This window comes from Phascolarctos cinereus, unplaced genomic scaffold (genome assembly GCF_003287225.1).
Source record: "Phascolarctos cinereus isolate Bilbo 61053 unplaced genomic scaffold, phaCin_HiC Scaffold_5;HRSCAF=322, whole genome shotgun sequence".
Taxonomy (NCBI): Eukaryota; Metazoa; Chordata; class Mammalia; order Diprotodontia; family Phascolarctidae; genus Phascolarctos; species Phascolarctos cinereus.
This window is the reverse complement of record NW_027555958.1, coordinates 311601422-311621255: the sequence shown is the minus strand read 5'-3', so window position 1 is coordinate 311621255 and position 19834 is coordinate 311601422. Positions and strand designations below refer to the sequence as shown.

At 41.1% G+C, this 19834-nt stretch overlaps 1 protein-coding gene across 2 annotated transcripts in view; it reads left to right on the top strand.

The window, feature by feature from the left end:
- The first annotated feature begins 2261 nt into the window (after positions 1 to 2261).
- Positions 2262 to 19834, top strand: part of MMD (monocyte to macrophage differentiation associated) — a 31061-nt gene continuing 13488 nt past the window's right edge. The window contains exons 1-4 of one of the 2 annotated variants that reach the window (XM_020991936.2): positions 2262 to 2560; positions 3337 to 3431; positions 10153 to 10234; positions 13639 to 13799. In XM_020991936.2, coding sequence (XP_020847595.1) covers positions 3421 to 3431; positions 10153 to 10234; positions 13639 to 13799 — 254 coding nt within the window. In that variant the 5' untranslated portion in view covers positions 2262 to 2560; positions 3337 to 3420. The remainder of the gene's footprint in view (positions 2561 to 3336; positions 3432 to 10152; positions 10235 to 13638; positions 13800 to 19834) is intronic. The other variant, XM_020991935.2, reaches the window with a different exon arrangement.

The following is a 19834-nucleotide window of genomic DNA, read 5'->3' as shown; positions in this document are numbered from 1 at the left end:
GTTTGCAAAGCACTTTACAGATATTATCTCATTCGATCCTCATGAAATTCTGAAAGGTAGGTACTTTTATTGTCCTCACTTTACAGATGAGGAAACTGAGGCAGACAGAGGCTAAGTGACTTGCCTAGGGTCATATAGTTAGTAACTAAGCCAGATTTTTAACTCAGGTCTTCCTGAATTCACTTTATCTATGGTGCCCCCTAAAATCATAAATTTTGAGCTGAACAGGGCCTTAGAGGTCTAGTCCAACCCCTTCCTTTTATAGATATGGAAATTAAAGACCCAAAGAGAAGAAACCTGGCCAACTTCACATAGGTTACGTTAAGTGGCAGAGCTGATATTTCAATCCAGGTAGTCTCACATTAAATCTAGGGTACTTTGTACTATACCATGCTGCCTAATGTATCTAATTTTTACCCTAAAACTCACTCATGCTACAGTACAGTTTAGTTGTGCTGATGAACAGTACATGCAAATGGTTGGGGGGGGGAGGACAGGATGAGAAAAAGGGTTATTAATAGATGATAGAGTGGAAGACCTCAAGTTTTGCTCTGTAGGGGGAGAAATGCTCTTTTAGTGGTGGCAATTCATTCACTGACTTATTGAATAGGCATATATTAAGAACCTACTATATGTTAGATGCTAGGGATACAAAGTTGGGGGGTAGAGAAGGGGAATTGTTTAACATCTACCAGCACACCTGGGGTAGGAGGAAATCATTAAAAATTGAATGAAAGCATTTATCCTGGGCCTCCTTTTTACTTGATAGAAAGCAGAGTGATCGAACACTAGTAGCACTAGAAGATTCATTAGGTTTTGGATAGGGGAAAACGGGAAGGCAGGCAAGGTGGAACAGATTGGACAGGTGTGAAAAATTAATCATTTTTCCTAGCTTGCTCATCTTGCTCAAAACTATTGAGAGAGCCCTGAATCAAGTATATTTTATTGAACAAATGGGGCTTTCATTATCTAATCTAAAATTCAGTGGAAATTATTAGCAAGAAAACTGGAGGATGGAGTGGGGAGGAGAGAAAAGACACAGTCATATCTTGATATATTATAGGGTTTGTTTGGTTTTTGTTCTCCTTGATGACTTCTTCATTTTCCAGTTCTCTCCATGATCCTTTTTATCTGGGCTCTTTCAAATTCTCTTCCTTAATTTGGAAAGGACCTTGGAGATTATCTAGTCCAGGGATTCTTAACCTATTTGCATCATGTAACCCCTGTGACAGCCTGGTGAAGCCTATGGATACCATCTCAGAATAATATTTGTAAATGTTTAAAATAAATGCATAGGTCATAAAGGAAACCAATTATATCGAAATAGTTATCATAATATATTTTTGAAAGTTCACAGGGCCGGGTTAACAGCTCCTGATCTAGTCCAACTTTCTAAATTTACAGATAGTTGAGGCCCAAATAGTTGAGTGCTTTGTCCAAGGTCCTACACTAATAAGCAGCAAAGCTGAAATCTTAACCCCAGTCCTGAGAATCCACGTTCTGTGTTCTTTCCATTAAAAGCATAGGATCCGAGATTTAAAGCTAGCCGCAGGGGTCCTAGCGCCTGCCTTGCCCTACTGAAAAATTTGTCCATTGAACATAAGTGACTGAGAAGAGATTTGAACTCCGGTTCTCTAACTCTGTCGTTTCCACTTGCGCCATGATGCAGCTCCGCCAGTCTCGCTTCTTTTGCTTCTCATCTTGCTTTAACATTCCCTCAGCTCATTGTAGCCAAACTTCACCCTTCGCTTTCCTTGTCTCTTCACTTGTCTCCTCCCCTCGTACCAGCATCACCACCCCCTTCCTCTCCCTTCTTCTTTAACTCCTTCCATCCTGGGCACGCCCCTTTCCCTTAGCCCCGCCCCTCTTTCCTCAGTCCCTCCTCTATCCTTATTCTTCGCTCTGCCCTATTTCCATTTAACCCCGCCTCCCCGTGCCCCGGTCTTTCTGCATCCTCGCTCCTCCTTCCGCCCCCTTCCCTTTAGCCCTGCCCCTCTTCCACAGCCCTTCCTCCAGCCTCGCTTCTAGCTCCGCCCCTTTCCCTTGGCCCCGCCCATCCTCTTCCCCAGCTCTTTCTCTTTTCTCCAGCCTCACCACTTTCCTCCCAGGCCCGACCCGAATGAATGACAGGTTTGCCGCCGCGGCCGCTCCGCACTCTGATTGGTCGGGCGGGATGGTGACGCGAGCGGCACGCACAGTGGGCGGGGCAGGGGCTCTGGGGGGCCGGGCTCCAGGGCGGGGCCGGGGGCTCCGGGGGCGGGGGAGCCCGGGAGGCGGGAGGCTCTGGGCCGTTTAAGCGGCCTCCCCCAGCCGCCTCCCGGCCTGCCCGGCCCGGACCCCAGTCGCCCTCCCTCCGGCCCTGTCTGTTGAGCCCCAGCCCGGCAGAGCTGTCTCGGGCGGGGACTGGGGGCGGGCGGACGAGCGGGCCGCGTTTGGAGCAGCCTGAGCCCAAACCCGGGAGATGAGGGCCCTGCGCCCGCGGGGCCAGCCACGCTAAGAGCCGAGGCGGAGCCCCCGAGGCGCCCGGAGCATCCATGCGGTTCAAGTGCCGATTCCAGCGGTGAGCACCGGCTCCCCGAGGCCTTATTCCGACCCTGCCCCGCCTCTCGCATCCAGAATGGAGGGGATTCCACCAGGCTCTCTCCTCCCCGAGATCTCTCCCCCAGGGGCGATCCCATTCCACCTCCGCTGCTAGATCTCTAAGAGTGGATCTCACCTCCAGCTCCAGGATCTCTCCCCCCGGGGCGGTCCCAATTCACCCCCTGCTGGTGGATCTCCGCTCCAGTATCTCTCCCCCAGGGAGATTCCCGTCCCACCCCCTGCTATAGGAGATCTCTAGGACTGGATCTCAGCTCCAGTTCCAAGATCTCTCCCTAGGGGGGGCGATCCCTCCCCCCTTGCCCACACTTGGAGTGGATCCCAGGCCCCTCTCCACTATCTCTCGCCCATTTCCCTCGAGAGCTGATCCCTAGCCCGCATCCTCATCCCTCCTTCAGAGGGTCTCTTGGAGTGGATCCCATCTCTGTGTAGGATGTCCCCAGTGGAACTCTCCTTCGCAGAAGGGAATCCTTCCTCCTTCCTCCGTCTTCCCTCTCCCCCCCCCCACGCACCCTCGGAGCTGTTCACAGCGGCTCTCTTTGCCCCCCCCGGATCTCCCAGGATCTCCTCCCCCCACCCTCGCCCCAGTCCCTGCCTGATCTCGGTGCAGCCGCGCGGCGGGGCGCTAGGGAGCCCGTTCTTTCGCCCTATATGGCCTGGGAGCCCCAGGCTGCAGGGGCAGGGTCTGAGCGCAGCTCTCTCTGCCTCTCTCCCAATCCTGCTCCCCCTCGCCCCCAGTCCTAGGCTGGCCCCTGGATCCATAACCACCGGACTCGCTGGGGGTCCAGGGCCCAGGCAGTCGTTTCCCTGTGGCTGCAGCTCATGGAGTCGAGGTAAAAGCTTCAGAAAGGCAAAGCCGGGGCTGCTCAGCCTTGAGCGTTTCCCCAGCTCTGTCGCATCCCCGGCTGCTTTTAAGGGCGGCTTTCATAGCCGGGAGGGTTGAGGTGGGGGAGGGGAGGTAAACTGAGTCAGGCTACTGCAGCATCTGCTCCGCTTAGCCCTAGCTGCCACTGCATGCTTTGGCTTAGCATCCTCGGGCTGTGCTATTCTTAGGCACTGAGAAGCCAAATGTTAATTTCAGCGTTGAGGGACCTGCTCTCTGGCCCTCTCGGGTTAGGAAATGGGAAAGATAAACCCAGACCTTCCTAGGAAAGCCCGGGCTGGTCCTTCATGAAAGAGCTGGTTAGGATCCCACTGAGGCTGAGAGAGAGCCTGGCTTTGCCTTCGGGCTTCTTTTCCTCTGTACGCTAGAAATAGATGGGGGATTTGCTCATAGTTTCCGAAAGGAAGCTGGGGGTGCAGGGGGAAGAGATTTTCCTTTTTAGTTTAAGTGGGTGAAGGGTCACCTATCCGGTGGCTCTTGCCACGCTTCATCCATGTGCCTTTTGACTGGATCACGCAGACTTCCCCTTTTTATGCACCTAGCTTAGCCGGAGTGAGCAGCAAAAGGCATTGTCGTGTGAGACTGGAGAAATAGAATTTTGAGAGCATTGCTATTTCAAGCCCTTTTAAGGATTCACTGGAGTGAGGACCAATTTTGGTTCATGTCTTGGGTTTATAGACCTCTAGGCTTTATTTGTAGCAGAGAAAAGGGGGAAGGGCAACCTTAATTTTTCTCTGAATAAAAGATCCTCTTTGATATTTTCTATTTGAGTTCCCCCACAAATTTCTTACCCATTCAGGGCTTCTAACTTCCTTCCTGATTCACTACCCTCCTAAATGAGCAGGAATAAGGTTGGTCACATTTACTAGGAGAATGACAGGTTAAGACAGACTAATTTCTTAGTGATAAGGAGTATTCCAGTCAACTGCTTGCTTGAGAATTTTCCCACTTCTTGGAACTTTCTATCAGTAAGTACCCCTAAATTAAAACCAAGCTTTCTGCCCTGTTCTAGTCAGAATGATGTTAGAACTGAAGACTTGCAAAAACAAACCCTGTGTGGAGACAAAAAAGGAAGAAAATGAAGTGCATGATTGGGCCTGCTCTATCCCTGTGGTTTATTCAATTTGGTTTTGCTTTTCTCTGTGTATATACCTCCTTTGATTTTCCTGTTTGAGAAAGGAGCTGCAGTTTTATTGAAATCACTGCCTCCAGGTTTGTCAGTAGTCTTCTATTTTCTCCCAGTAGCCTTTACATTCAGTCTTAAGTGGTAACCCTAGCTTTCTTCACATCCCAGAATTCACTGTTATTCCATAGAAAATGTGCTTCCATTTCTTATTGGACGTTTTTTGTGTGTGAGAATACAATGAGACTGAAAGGTCTCACTTAACAAAAGAGAGCAGCGTCCTGTCTCTCCAGTTCACATACTAACATGCCAAGGAGCCTATGCGGCATACTTTTGAAGGGGTAAGTTGGGGGAGGGGAGAAGACAAGGAAGGCATTTCTCATAGCTTTAGAAGTAGTCAGGATATTTATATGTAAGTATGAGTCAAATATAGAGCAGCATGTAGTGAATGGGGGCATTTTCAGTGAAAACATTTCATTAGACTAGGGTTTTCAAAATGTGTCCCCACTGCATTCATTGCAGCTAGCAATGTTAAACAGAAAAGTTGCTGACAAAATGACTGACATTTTCCTTATATGTATCACAAATACCTGGGAATTTTGGGGGCTGGGGGGAGAGTATAGAAAGTGGACTTAATTTTCAACTTTACTCAAATATTACTTTATTCTACACTTCCTAGGTCAACATTTATAAGTTTTCAATATATCTCAAGTCCCAAAGCATTACATGGCCAAATTAGTTTAGGAGACATTACGTTAAACTGTAGTTTCTAGCTGTGCACACAATAGGAAAACACTAAACATTCTACCAGGTTATCCACAATGGAAATTCTGTTATTGTGACTTTGGGTCAGCTTCCAGAATTGTTCAACTTCTACAGAATGGGGCTATGAGGAAAATTCAGTCTCAGAGTTTGCAAGGAGGCATTATACTTAGTGTGCTAAAACCATAAAGGTGTAAACATTCTATTTGGGGCCCAGAATGGCCACATTTCTTTCTGCCACGGACTCGCAATTACCAGCCACTCCTCTTCCTAACACCTCTCCTAATACCTGCAGTATTTCTTCCAGGATCACATAGCACTAATCCCCTCAGATTTTCATTTTCTCCTATTTCTCTGGATTTTCCCCCTGCCTCTCCCTTGAGATTTTGAAATTGATTTGTACTCTGCTACATCTACCCAAAAGAAGCGTGGCCTATTTCTTAGCAATAGATATATTATGTGGCTGTTTTAACAGTTTAAAAACAGTACATAGGAAAAAGCCTTTTTGGAACACTCCTCAAGCACTCCACTTTCCCCATTAACTTCATTTTTTCATGTTGTAGCACTTTCTGGAACCCTTTGGGGAAGGGGAGGGTCAAATTGTATGAGCCATTAGGCCATCATCCTGATGAACAATTTATAGTCTGAATCCCTCATGATGATGGAAGTTGTTCTTGAAGAACTATTCCTTCAATTAAGTCCTATAATGTAGAGGACAACTAATATGTAAAAGTATGGAAGTATTCATGGTAGGTTGATATTATTCATAACATGATTGGATTGAAGGCTAATTTATTATGCTCAGGGCCTTGGTTCCTGTTAAAGGACACTTTTGTTGTTGTGTATCAAACATAGTCTAATTCTAAATGAAGTAGAATGTTTCCTTTTGTTAAATTGAGCCTGCAGTTTGCTGAACTTAAAGAAACAAAACTGTTATGGAGTATCGCTTTCCTGTTAAGATAGGGATAGTATTAATGTTACAGAAACAAGGGCATTCTTCCTACTAATCCTGTGAGATCCTTTGTGATTTTCAAAGCTGCTTTCAGAAAATACCCTACTATAGCAAGAAGGAGCCCAAGAACCAGAACTAATCTGCAGGTCTTGAGTCTTGATCATTCTCTTCCCACAACACTCTTTTTTTTTTTTTTAGCCCCAGTAAGGAGAGAGGCACTGAATGCTACAGATAGGATTCCTCTCTAATTTTGTGTTTATTTCAAAACATGAGGTATCAGATGTCTTAACTTTGGAGTAGGGATGATATTACATCTATCCAGGCAGTTGCCTATGTAATATAATTTAGAGCACACTGGGTCAGTCTCCCCTCCTCCCTTTTAACTCCCTTCCCTTAATCTGTCATAGTGCTTCTTTTCCATTATTGGAGATGTGTTACTTGGATTCAGGCATTACAGTCTTCAGGAATCCCTTGTTTATTAACTTGTACTTGGTGGTCCTGGGAAGGCTAACAGATGGTATATTGGCTATTCATATTTCATTGTGAATCAGGTTTTTTTTTTTAGCAGTTTTCCAAAGCTAAGTGAGAGCAGGGTAGGAAAAGAACACAGAGAGGTTATTATTTTTTTAACTTTTTTTTTCAATAAACAAAAACCTGTTTTCTCACCTCCCCATTAAAATGAACAAACAAACAAAGCCCTTGTAACAGATATACATAATCAAGCAAAATGAATTCCAGAGCAGGTACATTTTAATAGAGAGGAGAGATGAAGATGGAGCAGCCTGGATGGAGCAAAGGGTTTTGGGGAAGCAGCAGGAGGTCTTTGGTTTGGGCAGATGGGACAAAAAAAGAGAAAATGGCCCCAAAGGATGAGGGAGAAGTTCTAGAACTGAAGGATTAATATTTTCCCTACTTAAACATTTTTGCCTTGATTAAAGTCTGTAAATGGCCATCATTTACCCAGGTGTGGTTTGTTTTTCTCCTTCAGGAAGGTGATATGTTTCCTACTGATGCTATAATATTAGGTAACCTGTAGAGTATATCAATATCCACGTAAGAAGGGGAGCATGTTTTTTACTATAACACAAGATCCTTTCTTGATCTTTATGTTTGTGTGAGAATTGGTTTTTCTGTACTCAAATTCAATTCTATCTTTATTCTAGTTAGACTTAGATGCAATTTTTTTTGACCCCAGAATGGAGTGTATGGAGGTTTGGCTTCTGGCAGGAAGTTGGGAAATTACAACACAATTGTTTTCAAAACTTTTCTTCTAGAGCAGGGATGCTAAAGGTTCACTGTACTTCTAGAAAGTACTTTTTGAAGGAGAAAAAAAGAAATACTCTGGTCTAGGGATTCTTGACCTTTTTTGTGTCATGGACTCCTTGGGCATTCTGATGAGACCATAGGAGATAAACACTTTCTCCAAATAATGTGTGTAAATGCATAAGATAAAATATGTAGGGTTACAAATTAAACTAAGTATACTGAAATATGGTTATCAACCCCTTTTTTTTAAAAAAATTCAAGGACCTCCGATTAAGAACCCCTGCTCTAAAGGAGAGTAGCTGATAATCTTATATCACATCTTTGCTGTCCATTAAAGTTAAGGCATGGGGGGGGAGGGAGGGGGAGGAGAACAGGTGTAGTATTTTTTCCCTTAAACTTAATGTTATTTTAACATGCATTGTTCAATGTGGGGGTAAAAGAAATCATTCTGTGTAAATCCATAATGTCTCATTGTGTCTAGAAGAATTTTAGGACAATTTGTATCTGTTTCTTTGTAAGAGTCTCTGTTTCTAATTGTGAGCCAACAATAATATAAACTGCTATTTTAGTATCAGTCTTGATGGTGGGTGGCTTTACTCCTGCTTAACCCCACCCTAGGTTTGAGAGCTGCCAATTTAATTTAACGTCAGCCTTCCTGAGGCATTGCCATTTACCCTATAAAGTTGTTCCTGGTAGGGTGTGCTACTTACAGATATGTTGCTATGTCTGAACTTAATGATGTGTTGGATCTTTGGACGCTTTTAAAGCACTTTTCCCTAGAGTGTAATTATTTTTCTTTCTCCTAATAAGACCTATATGGCAACACATTGGTCCTGAAGGAAATGAGCAAAATTATTTGAAGGATTATCAAGAGACCAAAAATGTTACGTGAAGTCTACACAAGGACATAAGACATCAGTTTAAAAGAATTTTGCAGCTCTTCACTGTGTAGTTCTTTAACAATTAATTTCCAAACAAAGTAGTAAATGCAGTTCAACTAATATTTTTTGAGTGCCTGTGAAATGGCTAGCATCTCGATCAGTCTAGGTTACAATCAAACTATGATCATTGTGTAGGTGAGCAATCTATGTAGAAATTCCCTCCTGGGGGCAGCTAGGTGGCACAGTGGATAGAACACCAGTCCTGGAGTCAAGACTACGGGGAATCAAATCCGGCCTCAGACACATAATATTTACTAGCTTCCTGACTCTGGGCAAGTCACTTAACCCCAATTGCCTCACCAAAACAAACAAACAAACAAACAAACAAATAAATAATTCACTCCAGGAGGCCTTTATTTTCATGCATCATTCTCAGGACCACATCTTACTTGATTCCAAAGTAGGTTTGTTTGTTTTCATCTGTGCATAAAAATAGGTTGGTTTGTTTGTTTTTAATAGCTTGGGATTCAAATGCTAGGTCTAGCTTAGGGCAGCCTAAATATGTCTGCTTAGTTTGACCTGGTACTGTCTGCCATGTGAGATAGTAAGCTCCTTCAGATTTCCTCTTTAGATTTAGGGATTCCCTTCAGATATGGAAGAACCTTGTTTATCTTTCGAGAAAGCAGCCCTCCAAAGAGAAAAGAGGTCCTGTGCTGATTGTCCTGGGTCAGCTTCTCAAATTGTTAGCCAAACTTGTCCAAAAGAAAACTCAACTTTCTCATATTAGGATAAAAGAAAAGTAATGGGTACTCCTGATGAGGTTTGGAGCCCACCTCACTTACTCATGTAGAGAGCAGGGAACAGTCTACCTACTTATGTTAGGCTTAAGCTAGCAAAGTATCATTTATTTACACCCGCCCGCTGTGGGAACTTGTTCTTTGTAACATAATATTGAGGAACAAGTTGGACAGCTCTGATAATCATGTGGGCTTAGGGCTCTGGGACCTAAACAGTTAGTGTGCAGAAAACAACTGGGGATGTTTATATGGAAGGGTGTCTAACCTGAATATTCTGAGCAATATAATAGAAACCATTCAAATGCATTATCTTTCTTTGTGTTTTAATGACCAGAAGAGTGCTCTGTGTTTGCATTTGTATACATCTAGAAAAACACATTATTAGTTGGGGGAGGTCTAATTTTTTCTTTAAATGAACCAAAGGAACAATTAGCTAAACAATCAGATATGTTACAGATGTTTTGCTGTCAGTTTAGTATATATCTTTACTCTTTTTTTCCTCCAGCATTTATTATATAAAATAGGTAACATTTGTTTAGCTAATGTTTGCAAAGCACTTCACACGTTATCTCAATTTGATACTGACAACAACCCTGTGAGAGAAGTGCTAGTAGTATTTTCCCCCTTTTACAGGTGGGGAAACTGAGGCTGAGAGAGTTTAAGATTACTTACCAGTGTCAAACCATTAAGTCAGCGTTTCAGGCAGGATTTAAACTCAGACCTTCCTGACTTCAAGTCTATTACCATCTAGTTGCCCACCCTAACTTCCAATATTTTGGTTTTGTAAGTAGGCATTTTTAATCACCACCACCTTATCTGCCATGTACAAAGCTTGCCTACCTATTCTTCACCATTGCTTTTCTAACGTGATGTCTGTTTGTTTTTACCAGGTTCATGAACCATCGGGCCCCAGCCAACAGCCGCTACAAACCTACTTGCTATGAACATGCAGCTAACTGTTACACACATGCAGTGAGTATGCTGGTCAGCCAGCCTCTAAATTCTTCCCCAGTGATGAGTAGAGGGGTTCTTAGTATTATCTGATACATAATCAGTGGAAATTGCAATCTGTGAGCAAAGGAAGACACTGGCAAAATAACAGCTCCCTTACCCTACCAGGGTGTCTGTGTTGAGTCACAGTCCTCTTTCAATTAAATGGACTGTATCCTGGCCTCGCGCTCTCTGGTGAGGTTTTTATAAATGAATAATAGTGCATCCTAGTGATAAATAAAGAAATTTTAAGAATACTAACTCTAAGAGGAAATATTTCACCTCTTCCAAATGTGACAACTTTTTTTGGCCTAAAATGGCAAAAGTTATTGATAGACTATCTTTTCCCCAGGGATCCCTTAAAATTTAGTATCCACCTTCAGACTGCAGACTAATCCAAGCCTTTTAGGTTCAAGATAATTTAGTAAATAATTTATTTACTCTGCTGAGTTGGCATGGAGGTTTATAAAAATGTTTTTGGGTGAAAACAGCATAAGTGAAACAGCATAAGCAAATACTAGGCACTTCAGAGGAGATAGTAGGGGCTAGTTTATGAAAGCAGTAATGTATATTCTCTTAGAGGATAGAAAAAAGTATTAAATCATTTTAGCCAGTGTAGCAGCTATGACACTGCCATATCACTGAGCCAAGTGGATATCAAAATACCGGAATCTTTACACAGAATGGTTTCCACTTCATATGAGGAACAATTGAAGGAACTAGGGAATGTTTGACCTGGAAAAGAGAAGACTGAATGGGGGTAGGGAGGAGTTGTCAAGTAAAGAGGGAATTAGACTTGTTCTATTTGGCCAGAAAGGGCAGAATCCCTGCTTTAGTCATGGGCTGAAGTTCCAAAGAGAGATGTTTAAAGTTCAATGTTAGGAAAATCTCCTTTCACATCAGAGTTGCCCAAAAGTGGGACACACTACCTTGGGCAATAGTAGGCTCCTTCTCATGAAAGGTGTTTGAGCACGTGCTGGATGCCTACTTGTCCTATGTGTTCTGGTTGGGATTCCTATTTGGATTTAGGTTGAGCTAGATGACTACTGAGCACCATTCCAATAACACATTCTTTGATTCTATGAAATTCACTTGAATGGTTGTATCTTCTCATTCCCTTAGCCCTCATCCCTTTTCCAGTATATAATCACCTGTCTTCCTCTCAGGAACAGTGAAATTGAGTAATCCCTGAGCAAACCAGCTCTTATGATTGGATTACTTGATCATCAAGTATTCTTATTCACTAATGGTTTAGTTTAATTTTGTTTCTTAAGTCATTTGTTCATTGCTTAGCATAAACCAAACTTCATAAAGCTTCTTTTTTATGTGTGTTAATACCAAGATTAAGGTATTGTTGCCTAAGCAGTCTAAAACAAGTTCTACTGGGGGTATACTTGAATGTCCTTTACAGTAGGATATAAAATATAAATAAATACATATGTTATTTTTAGGAACTGGATTTTAACACTGCGTATGATAGAATATGTAGCTCCAGGTAGATCTATGTTTTCTCCTGTCAAGTAGATAAAATGCTGAAATTTCAAAAGACCCCTTTACAAAATGATTCCTCCTTAAATTTTGTCACATAGTATGGACACCATGGATCTTGACACTCTAGTGTACTTTGGTTTTGTACTAAGTCCCAGTTTCAAGACAGTGATGCATCTTCAGCAATGGGAGAGGTGCTGCCCTGCCTCTGGTTTCAAACTTCCTTTCAAATGCCATATGGCTTACCTATTGAACTAAGGATTGTACAATTTAGAGCCAGAGAAGAGTTGAGAGACCATAGTCCAACCCCTCTGTTTCATAGAGGTAAAAATTGCTGTTTTGTTGGGAGTGAGGAGGAGGTATCTGGATCTAGTATTCAATCCAGGTCAGGAGCCTCAAGGTGAGGAAACTGTAGATCTAACAACTGCTCTTCTGTTTCTAGTTTTGGAAAGCTGCCTGAAGCACTGAATGTTTAAGGGACTTGCCCAGGGACAGATAGCAAGCATGGGTCAAAAGCCAATAGGGACTCCTAGGCAGGTCCAGCCACCGTGCCCTTCTCCCCTCCCCCACAAATGTATAGTGAACTTAATCATTCTGAAAATATAATTGATTCCTAGGACAGTTGTTTGCTGATAAATCACTAAGAAAGTCTAGTCTGGAGTGTAATTGAGCTACCAAGAATAAAAATGAAAGCTTAGCTTATAACCTTGTTTAGATAGAGTGGTTTTGTTTTTTCAGAACTCATATATAGACAATAGCCTCTCCAGATAGAACATATTGATGAAAACACACACATACACACACACACACACGAACTTATTTAGCTTATTTATATAGTACTAACCAATGAAAATTTGATCCTTAGATACATTTGTATATTGAAATAAGCATGATTTTTAAAAGATAGCCTTAATGGTACCGGTAGAATTGCCTGTACTTTAATCTTAAACAAAAAGTCGCTATGTATATACGGATCATTAGATAATATGAATATTGTATAGGTTGTGTTTAAGATGAAACTGAAACAATTGTTAAAAGTTTGTTTTTCAGCTCTCCATTCCTTCCTGGCTTGTTGTCACTTCTGTGAGTTTCATAAGGGAAGCAACAGACTCATGCTATATAAATAGCAAGTTCACCCCCACACTGAAGAGTTGAAGGGGAAGTAGTTCAATTAAACGGGAAATCCTCTAGGACACGTAGGAGGGGTATGACCTCATGTTCTTTGAGGTACACCAAGTTTAGATGTTGCAGCAAGAAGAGTTGTGTTATAGAAGCAGTGGAAATCTTTATAATTCATATCCAGGATTATATTTTTCTAGTTCAGATATTAGGTTGCTTATTTCCCTTTGGGAGTAGGGAATAAAAGACCCTTATATTATAGATATTTTTTAAAAAATCTAGGTCAGGCAGAGAGTATAGAAAATGAACCAGAAAGGAGAATTTCTTCTGCCTCTGAGATCCTAGTCTGTCTTACAGTGATATTGTATAAATGAGCTTTAGGGGAGAGCTTTTTCGTGTTAAGAGAAGGCCTTGTAAAAAGACTTACAATCTGCAGATGCCCAGAGTTTGACAAAAAGGAGTACTACAAAAATCCCATTTGGGATATTTTAAGCAAGAATTTTAAGTTGAATCTAGCAAGTAGGATGAAGTCTGGTCACAGCATTTGATTTCATAAATTAGGGTAGGTGATATGATTGCCAGCCCATTGAACATTAGTGACGATAGCCAGTCCAAGAATCTTCAACTCTATATAGTCTTTATTATGATTACCCAAAAGCAAGAGGTGTTTTATTTTGAAATTTTATTTTTCTGAGATGGATAAGAACACACAGGTGATATAAAGGAATAAAGTTCTTAATTCAATAAAACCTAAGTATTTATCTGTGCTGTTTCCATAGCTCCTCATTGTTCCTGCTATTGTGGGCAGTGCCCTCCTCCATCGACTATCAGATGACTGTTGGGAAAAGATCACGGCATGGATTTATGGAATGGGCCTATGTGCCCTCTTCATCGTTTCCACAGTATTTCACATTGTTTCATGGAAAAAGAGTCACTTAAGGTATGGCAAACAGCTTGTTCTTTTAGTAGATGAACCCATTTGGACTGAAAATGTGTGCACATGTACACACGTGTGTTTGTGTGTGTGTGTGTGTGTGTGTGTTGTGGCAAGGTAGATTATAATTTAGGTGAAAATGAAATAAGTTCCTGCTTTGCAGATTCTTATACCATTCCATTATTCATTTTTTGATGTGATTTGCTTTGGTTTAGAGTTTTTCACACTAATCTAGCCACAACTCACCATTCCTGGGCTTGAAATATCTCATCAAATTCATAAACACTAGTTCTGAAGGCTAAAGGAATGTAATTAAAGGGAGAGGGGAAGAAGGTCAAATAAATTTTAGATACTGTCAAATAAAAAAATTAGCACAAATATTTTTGACACATAATTTTGTGTCTCATGTCTGAGAACCAGTATGATGGCATGGATAAAGAGCTGGCCTCAGAGTCAGGCTTAAGTCCTGATCTTGACCAATATTGGCTGAGTGACTCTTGACAAGTCACTTGAACTCTCAGTGCTCAGTACCACTGGTGCTGAACTCAAATAGAAACAGATCCCTGCCAGCAATATGTTGACACAGGACACTACAAATCAACATTATCTATGCTGTATTGAATTTTTATTTTAGTAAACATTTCCCAATTACACTTTAATCTCCTTTAGGCTGCCCTTTTACAAGTGGGCCTCAAGTCTGACACCTACTCTAGGCCAGGACTTCTTAAACTTTTTCCACTTGTGACCCCTTTTGGCAATCTGGCAACAAAGTTTGTTGGTGTTGAACGGTCTGAGGGCATGCACAGGGCAAAGTGCCCATGCTTTGTGTTCAGAACCAAGGCCATAGTGATGATGCATTATGCAACATGGGCAAGCACTGCCAGAAACACCTCGGATTCATTACGTGTTTGATTTTTGATTAATTTTTGGTCATCGCACATTCAGAAGCTTGTTATTGTTGCCAAATTTTTCATGACCCACAGTTTAAGAAGAGCTGCTCTAGGCAACTTTCTAAGAATATAAGTTGTAGAGAAGGCACTGATCTGCATTGGTAGAGGGAGTTTCCTTACTAGGGAGTTGAATATAATCATAGGGTCAGTCCTTATACAGATTTTACAGCCAACATTTTTGACCCACACCATTATCTTGACTTCCTTCTTGGTAGTTCCGATCTCTTAACTTCTCTGCTCAAAGCCTGTTGACGTCTTCCTTTGCCCACCAAGTAAATTTCAGATTCTTTTGCTTGGCCTTTAAGGTCTCTCTGCACCTACTGTCATTATTCCTCTTTAAATTTATATCACACTCCCCTTGACATATTCTAGGCACCAGCCAAACTCTGTGGCTTTGCTCTTGTTAGTTCCTACGCTCAAGAGCCATCACACCAGTTGACTCCTAAAACCCAGCTCCAATGTCACCTTCACCGTGAAATTTTTTTTCCTTCATGCTCCCAGTAGTTAGAAATCATTCTCTTCCCGGATCTCAAAACAGCCCTTTGCTTGAAGTTTTCCATATTCATTGTGTACTCTGTAGTTATTGTACACATGTCACATCCTCCCCACTCAGCCATAGGCTATATAATGTCAGGGACAGTGTCTTCTCTATCTCACCCAGCTCCTTGCTCAGTGTACAGTGGATGCTTAATGTTTGTGTAATTGAATGAAAGTGTGTTGGGGGTGGGATGAATCCTATCATCACTAAAGTTTTCTCACACAACACTTAACAACAAAAGAAAGAATATAGTTTGACGAATGTGACCTTAGGAAATAGCTGCCAGGAATTGGTGCATACGGTCACCCCAAATAAACCACAAGTAAAATTATATTGACTATACAGGACATAGTGCTAGAAATCTTAGGAACTGCTTGTTTCAAGCTCATTCTCTTGATATTCTGATTTAAGGCCGAGGTGTTTACTTAGAAAGTTAGCACCTCTCCAAGAATATTAAGGGTTATTTGGATTTCTTAAATTTTGCTTTGAATGTAGTTGTAGTTATACAAGTCTACATTTTGTACAATATCATGGCCCTGAATCTACTGACAAAAATAAGATCAATCTATGCCATTTTGTAGGCAAGAAAGAAAATAATTATTAAATGATTTCTCAGCCTGAAAAAGCCAAACCCCTGTTAAAAAGGAAGTCTCCTAAGTAAGATGACTAGCCAAGATGGAAAACAGTATGGCCTGGCAGAAAGAATGCTGGATCTGTAATCAGGAAGACCTAGATCAAATCCAGCCTTGTATACTCATCAGCTCTGTGACCCCAGGAAATCCACTAACTTTTCTGAGCCTCAGTCTCCTCATTTGTATAATGGAGATAATAATACCTGTGATTCCTACCTTGTAGGGTTGTTGGGCTCCAATAAGCTAATCAATCAACAGTCATTTATTGGGCATGTTCCAGGTGCTTTGCAAATCTTCAAATGCTGTCAATAGTTATTTTTATTACCTGTGGATTTGTAGAACTTGTCTGAGTAGCCCAAAACAATCAACTACTGTAAAAGGCATCAATTAAAAGCAAAGTTTCTACCCCCCATCAAGAACCCACATCCAAAGATTTAAAGGGGGAAAATTATCAATTTGAAATCTTCAAGGAAGGGCCTACAACCAATGCTTGAATTACCTTTTAGAAATAGGCTTCAAGTGTTTTAACAATAGGCAAAGTAGGTTTGACAATTCATAGATTCCAAAATGAAGGGCCTTTAGTTTGTTATCTACTCATCACCTCACAATAGACACCACAGAGATCAGTGGTTCATCCCCTCATTTGATAAAACTAAGGCTTGGCCTCCTCTGGGAGGTTAAGTGACCTGCCTCCCAGTCACAAGCTACATGTAGGAGAGCCGATATTTAAACCCCAGGCCTCAGATTCCAAGCCCAAGGCTTTCTTCATTTCTACAGTCCTGCCTCCCCTTCTCAAAGACTAGCCTGTCAGTAGAGCTCTTTGTGACCTCCATTCCTATCTGTCTCAGTTCACTACTTTTCCTGTTGCATGGTAGAGTGTGTGGCACTTAATGAGCAGCTAATAAATGTTTGTTGATGGGTTTATGACATTTTTTCCTATATTGAAGCAAATCACTCACAATAACTATAAGTAAAACTCCATTGGCAAGCCATTCCTCAGTAGATAGGTGGTCAAAGAATATGAACAAAGAGTTTTCCAAAGAAGAATTGCAAACTATAAATAATTGTGTGAAAACATGCTCTAAATAACTAATAGGAAGAGAAACGAAAAGGAAACTACCGTTGAGGTTATACCACATGCCATGAAAATAGGCACAAATAACTAAGAATAGAAACAGCTAGTATTGGGGGGGGGTAGTAGGAGGATAGGCACAGTAATACATTGTTAGTGGAGCTGTGAAATCATCCAACTGTTCTGTATATCAGCTGGAATTATGCAAGGAAATTATTAAGTTTACACTTTGACATAGCAATTCTACTACTAAGTACATATCCCAAGAAAGTCAAAGAGAAAAAAGTACCATATATACTAAAACATTCATAGCAATTTTTTTGGAAGCAAAGAACTAGAAAAGTGTCTGGAAAAAATGAAAGACTATGAATATAATGAAATTTTATTGTACAGCAAGAAATGACAAGTATGAAGGAATCGGAGAAACAGTAAGATTTGTATGAAGTGATACAGAACAAAATAAGCAGAAAACCAAGGGAACAATGCACAAAACAAGCTACAACAACCTAAATTTAAAAAGCCCTAAAAGGAAATGGAAGTCCCGGAAAACAAAGAGTGAAATATAGTATACCTCCTTCTTCCCAGCAGAGAGACAGGGCACCACTGAGATAGAATAGTATATACATTGTCAGATACGGTCACTGTATTGCATGCTTTTGCTTAATGGTTTTGGGGGGTGCAAGGGGAGAGATTGTTAGAAACAGAATTAGGAGGACACTGAAATGGCTTTGGTAGAAAGACAAAAACCACCAACAAGATGTAAAGAAAAAAACTGTCTTGGCTTTTTGGGTCATACTGTTCCAAAGCCCTAGAGGCTAGTCAATGAACATAATAATTTATTATCTTGGCACAAGCAAATGCTTGTGGTTACTTCAGTAGTCTTACTTTGACATTTTGATTTCTGAATCAATAAAGATTTATAGATGCTTGCTTTACAACATTCAGAGCCACTTTACGTGAGCTAGAGAAATGGAGAGAATGCAAAGTAAAAAGACACCATAAGCCATGTAATAAAATTCCTGAATTTTTCTGTTTCCTGAAAGTTTATTCAAATACCAATATACAGCTTTATGTCATAGGAAACTTGACTGTAAAGTATCCCATACAGTACAGCTACTGTGTAGTATGTACTGGTACAGACTTAAAATCATTGAATCTTACACATCCATTCTTTCCTTGAATCCTTAAATTCCTTCAGTGAACTCAAAGGTTATAAGGTCAATGGATTCATTGCTTTTAGTGGTCCCATCTAGCGCTAGATCTGTGACCCTCTCCTCCCCCATTGAATCTGTCTTGATGAATAAAGCATAGTACAGTAGAAGGGAAGAACAAATGTCAGTTTTCCATCAGCCCTTAACTGTTGCCTTTAAAGTACTGAAAAAGTCTTGGAGAAGGGCCCAGGCACTTTACTCTGAAATAGGACATGGTATCTGGCATGTCTAATGAGCAAACTCAACTGAAGCAAGAACCCTAGGTGCTCAATCACTTTCCCACTTGAGAGATTATTAGGTGTCCAAACATTTCTTATCACAAGCCTGATTTTCACTGTTGTGGTTAAATTGATTTTTAAATATCATTTAAAATGTGATGTTTGTACTCTACTGCAATCCTGTCCAAATGCCACCCCATAGTGTGGAGGGATCCTGGGTTCTCCAAAGCTATGCCAGCAGAACACATGCCATGGCAGGCACTACTAAGCTACAGGGGACCTGTCATCCAAGGGCCAGCCTAGCCAAGCTCCATTCAAAGAGCTGCCTTACCATGGACTAGATACTAGATGAGTCCTTCACCAACTGATGAAACAGCATACTAAGACATGGAAGAGTTGAAAACTGCATCAGTAAAGGCAGTAATAAAATCACAGCTCTTTTGAAGAATTTTTTTTGGTAGGAAATACAGAGAAATTTATGCCCAAAGAGGTCCTGAATAAAATGGGTTCTAGAAATTAAACAAGTATCTCATGAACATATTGTAGGTTAGACACTGAGGGTGATATCTCTGCCTCCAAAGTAAGCTGTTTTTAATTGGAGGAAATAAAATGGGTCTTGAAAAATAGCCCTTCAGAAGGGTCAGCTCATTTTGCTAGACCATTGGATGACAGAAGGTGCTCAGATACTTTTTTCTTTTTTTTTTTTAATATTTTTTATTAATTTATTTTGATTTATCAACAATCACTTCCATAAGATTTTGAGTTTTAAATTTCTCTCCTTCCTTCCCCACCTCCCTCCCCAAGATGGTGTGCAATCTGATATAGTCAGATAGTTTTTTCATTTGTTCATCTCATTGAGAGTATCTAAATGCCTTTCCTGTTTTTAAGAACAAAATATTCTTTTTAAAAAAATTTATTTATTTTTAGCTTTCAACATTCACTTCTACAAGATGGAGTTCCAAATTTTCACCCCAACTAGCCCCTCTTCCCACCCCAAGATGGCATGCATTCTGAATATCCCTTCCCCTAGTCTGCCCTCCCTTTTATCTCTCCCCCTCTTCTTTTGTCCCCTTCCCCTTCTATTTTCCTGTAGGGCAGGATAGATTTCTGTACCCAATTTCCTGTATTTCTTATTTCCCAGTTGCATGTGAAAACATTTTTTTTAAACATGTGTTTTTAAAACTTTGAGTTCCAAATTTTCTCCCTTCCTCCCTCCCCATCCACCCTCACTGAAAGGCAAGTAACTCAATATAGGTTATACATGTGCAGTTATGCAAAACACTTCCATAGTAGTCATGTTGTGAAAAACTAACTCTATTTCCCTTAATTCTATCCCGCCCTCTTCATTTATTCTATTCTTTCTTTTGACCCTGTCCCTCCTCAGAAGTGTTTGCTTCTGATTACCCCATTTCCCAATCTG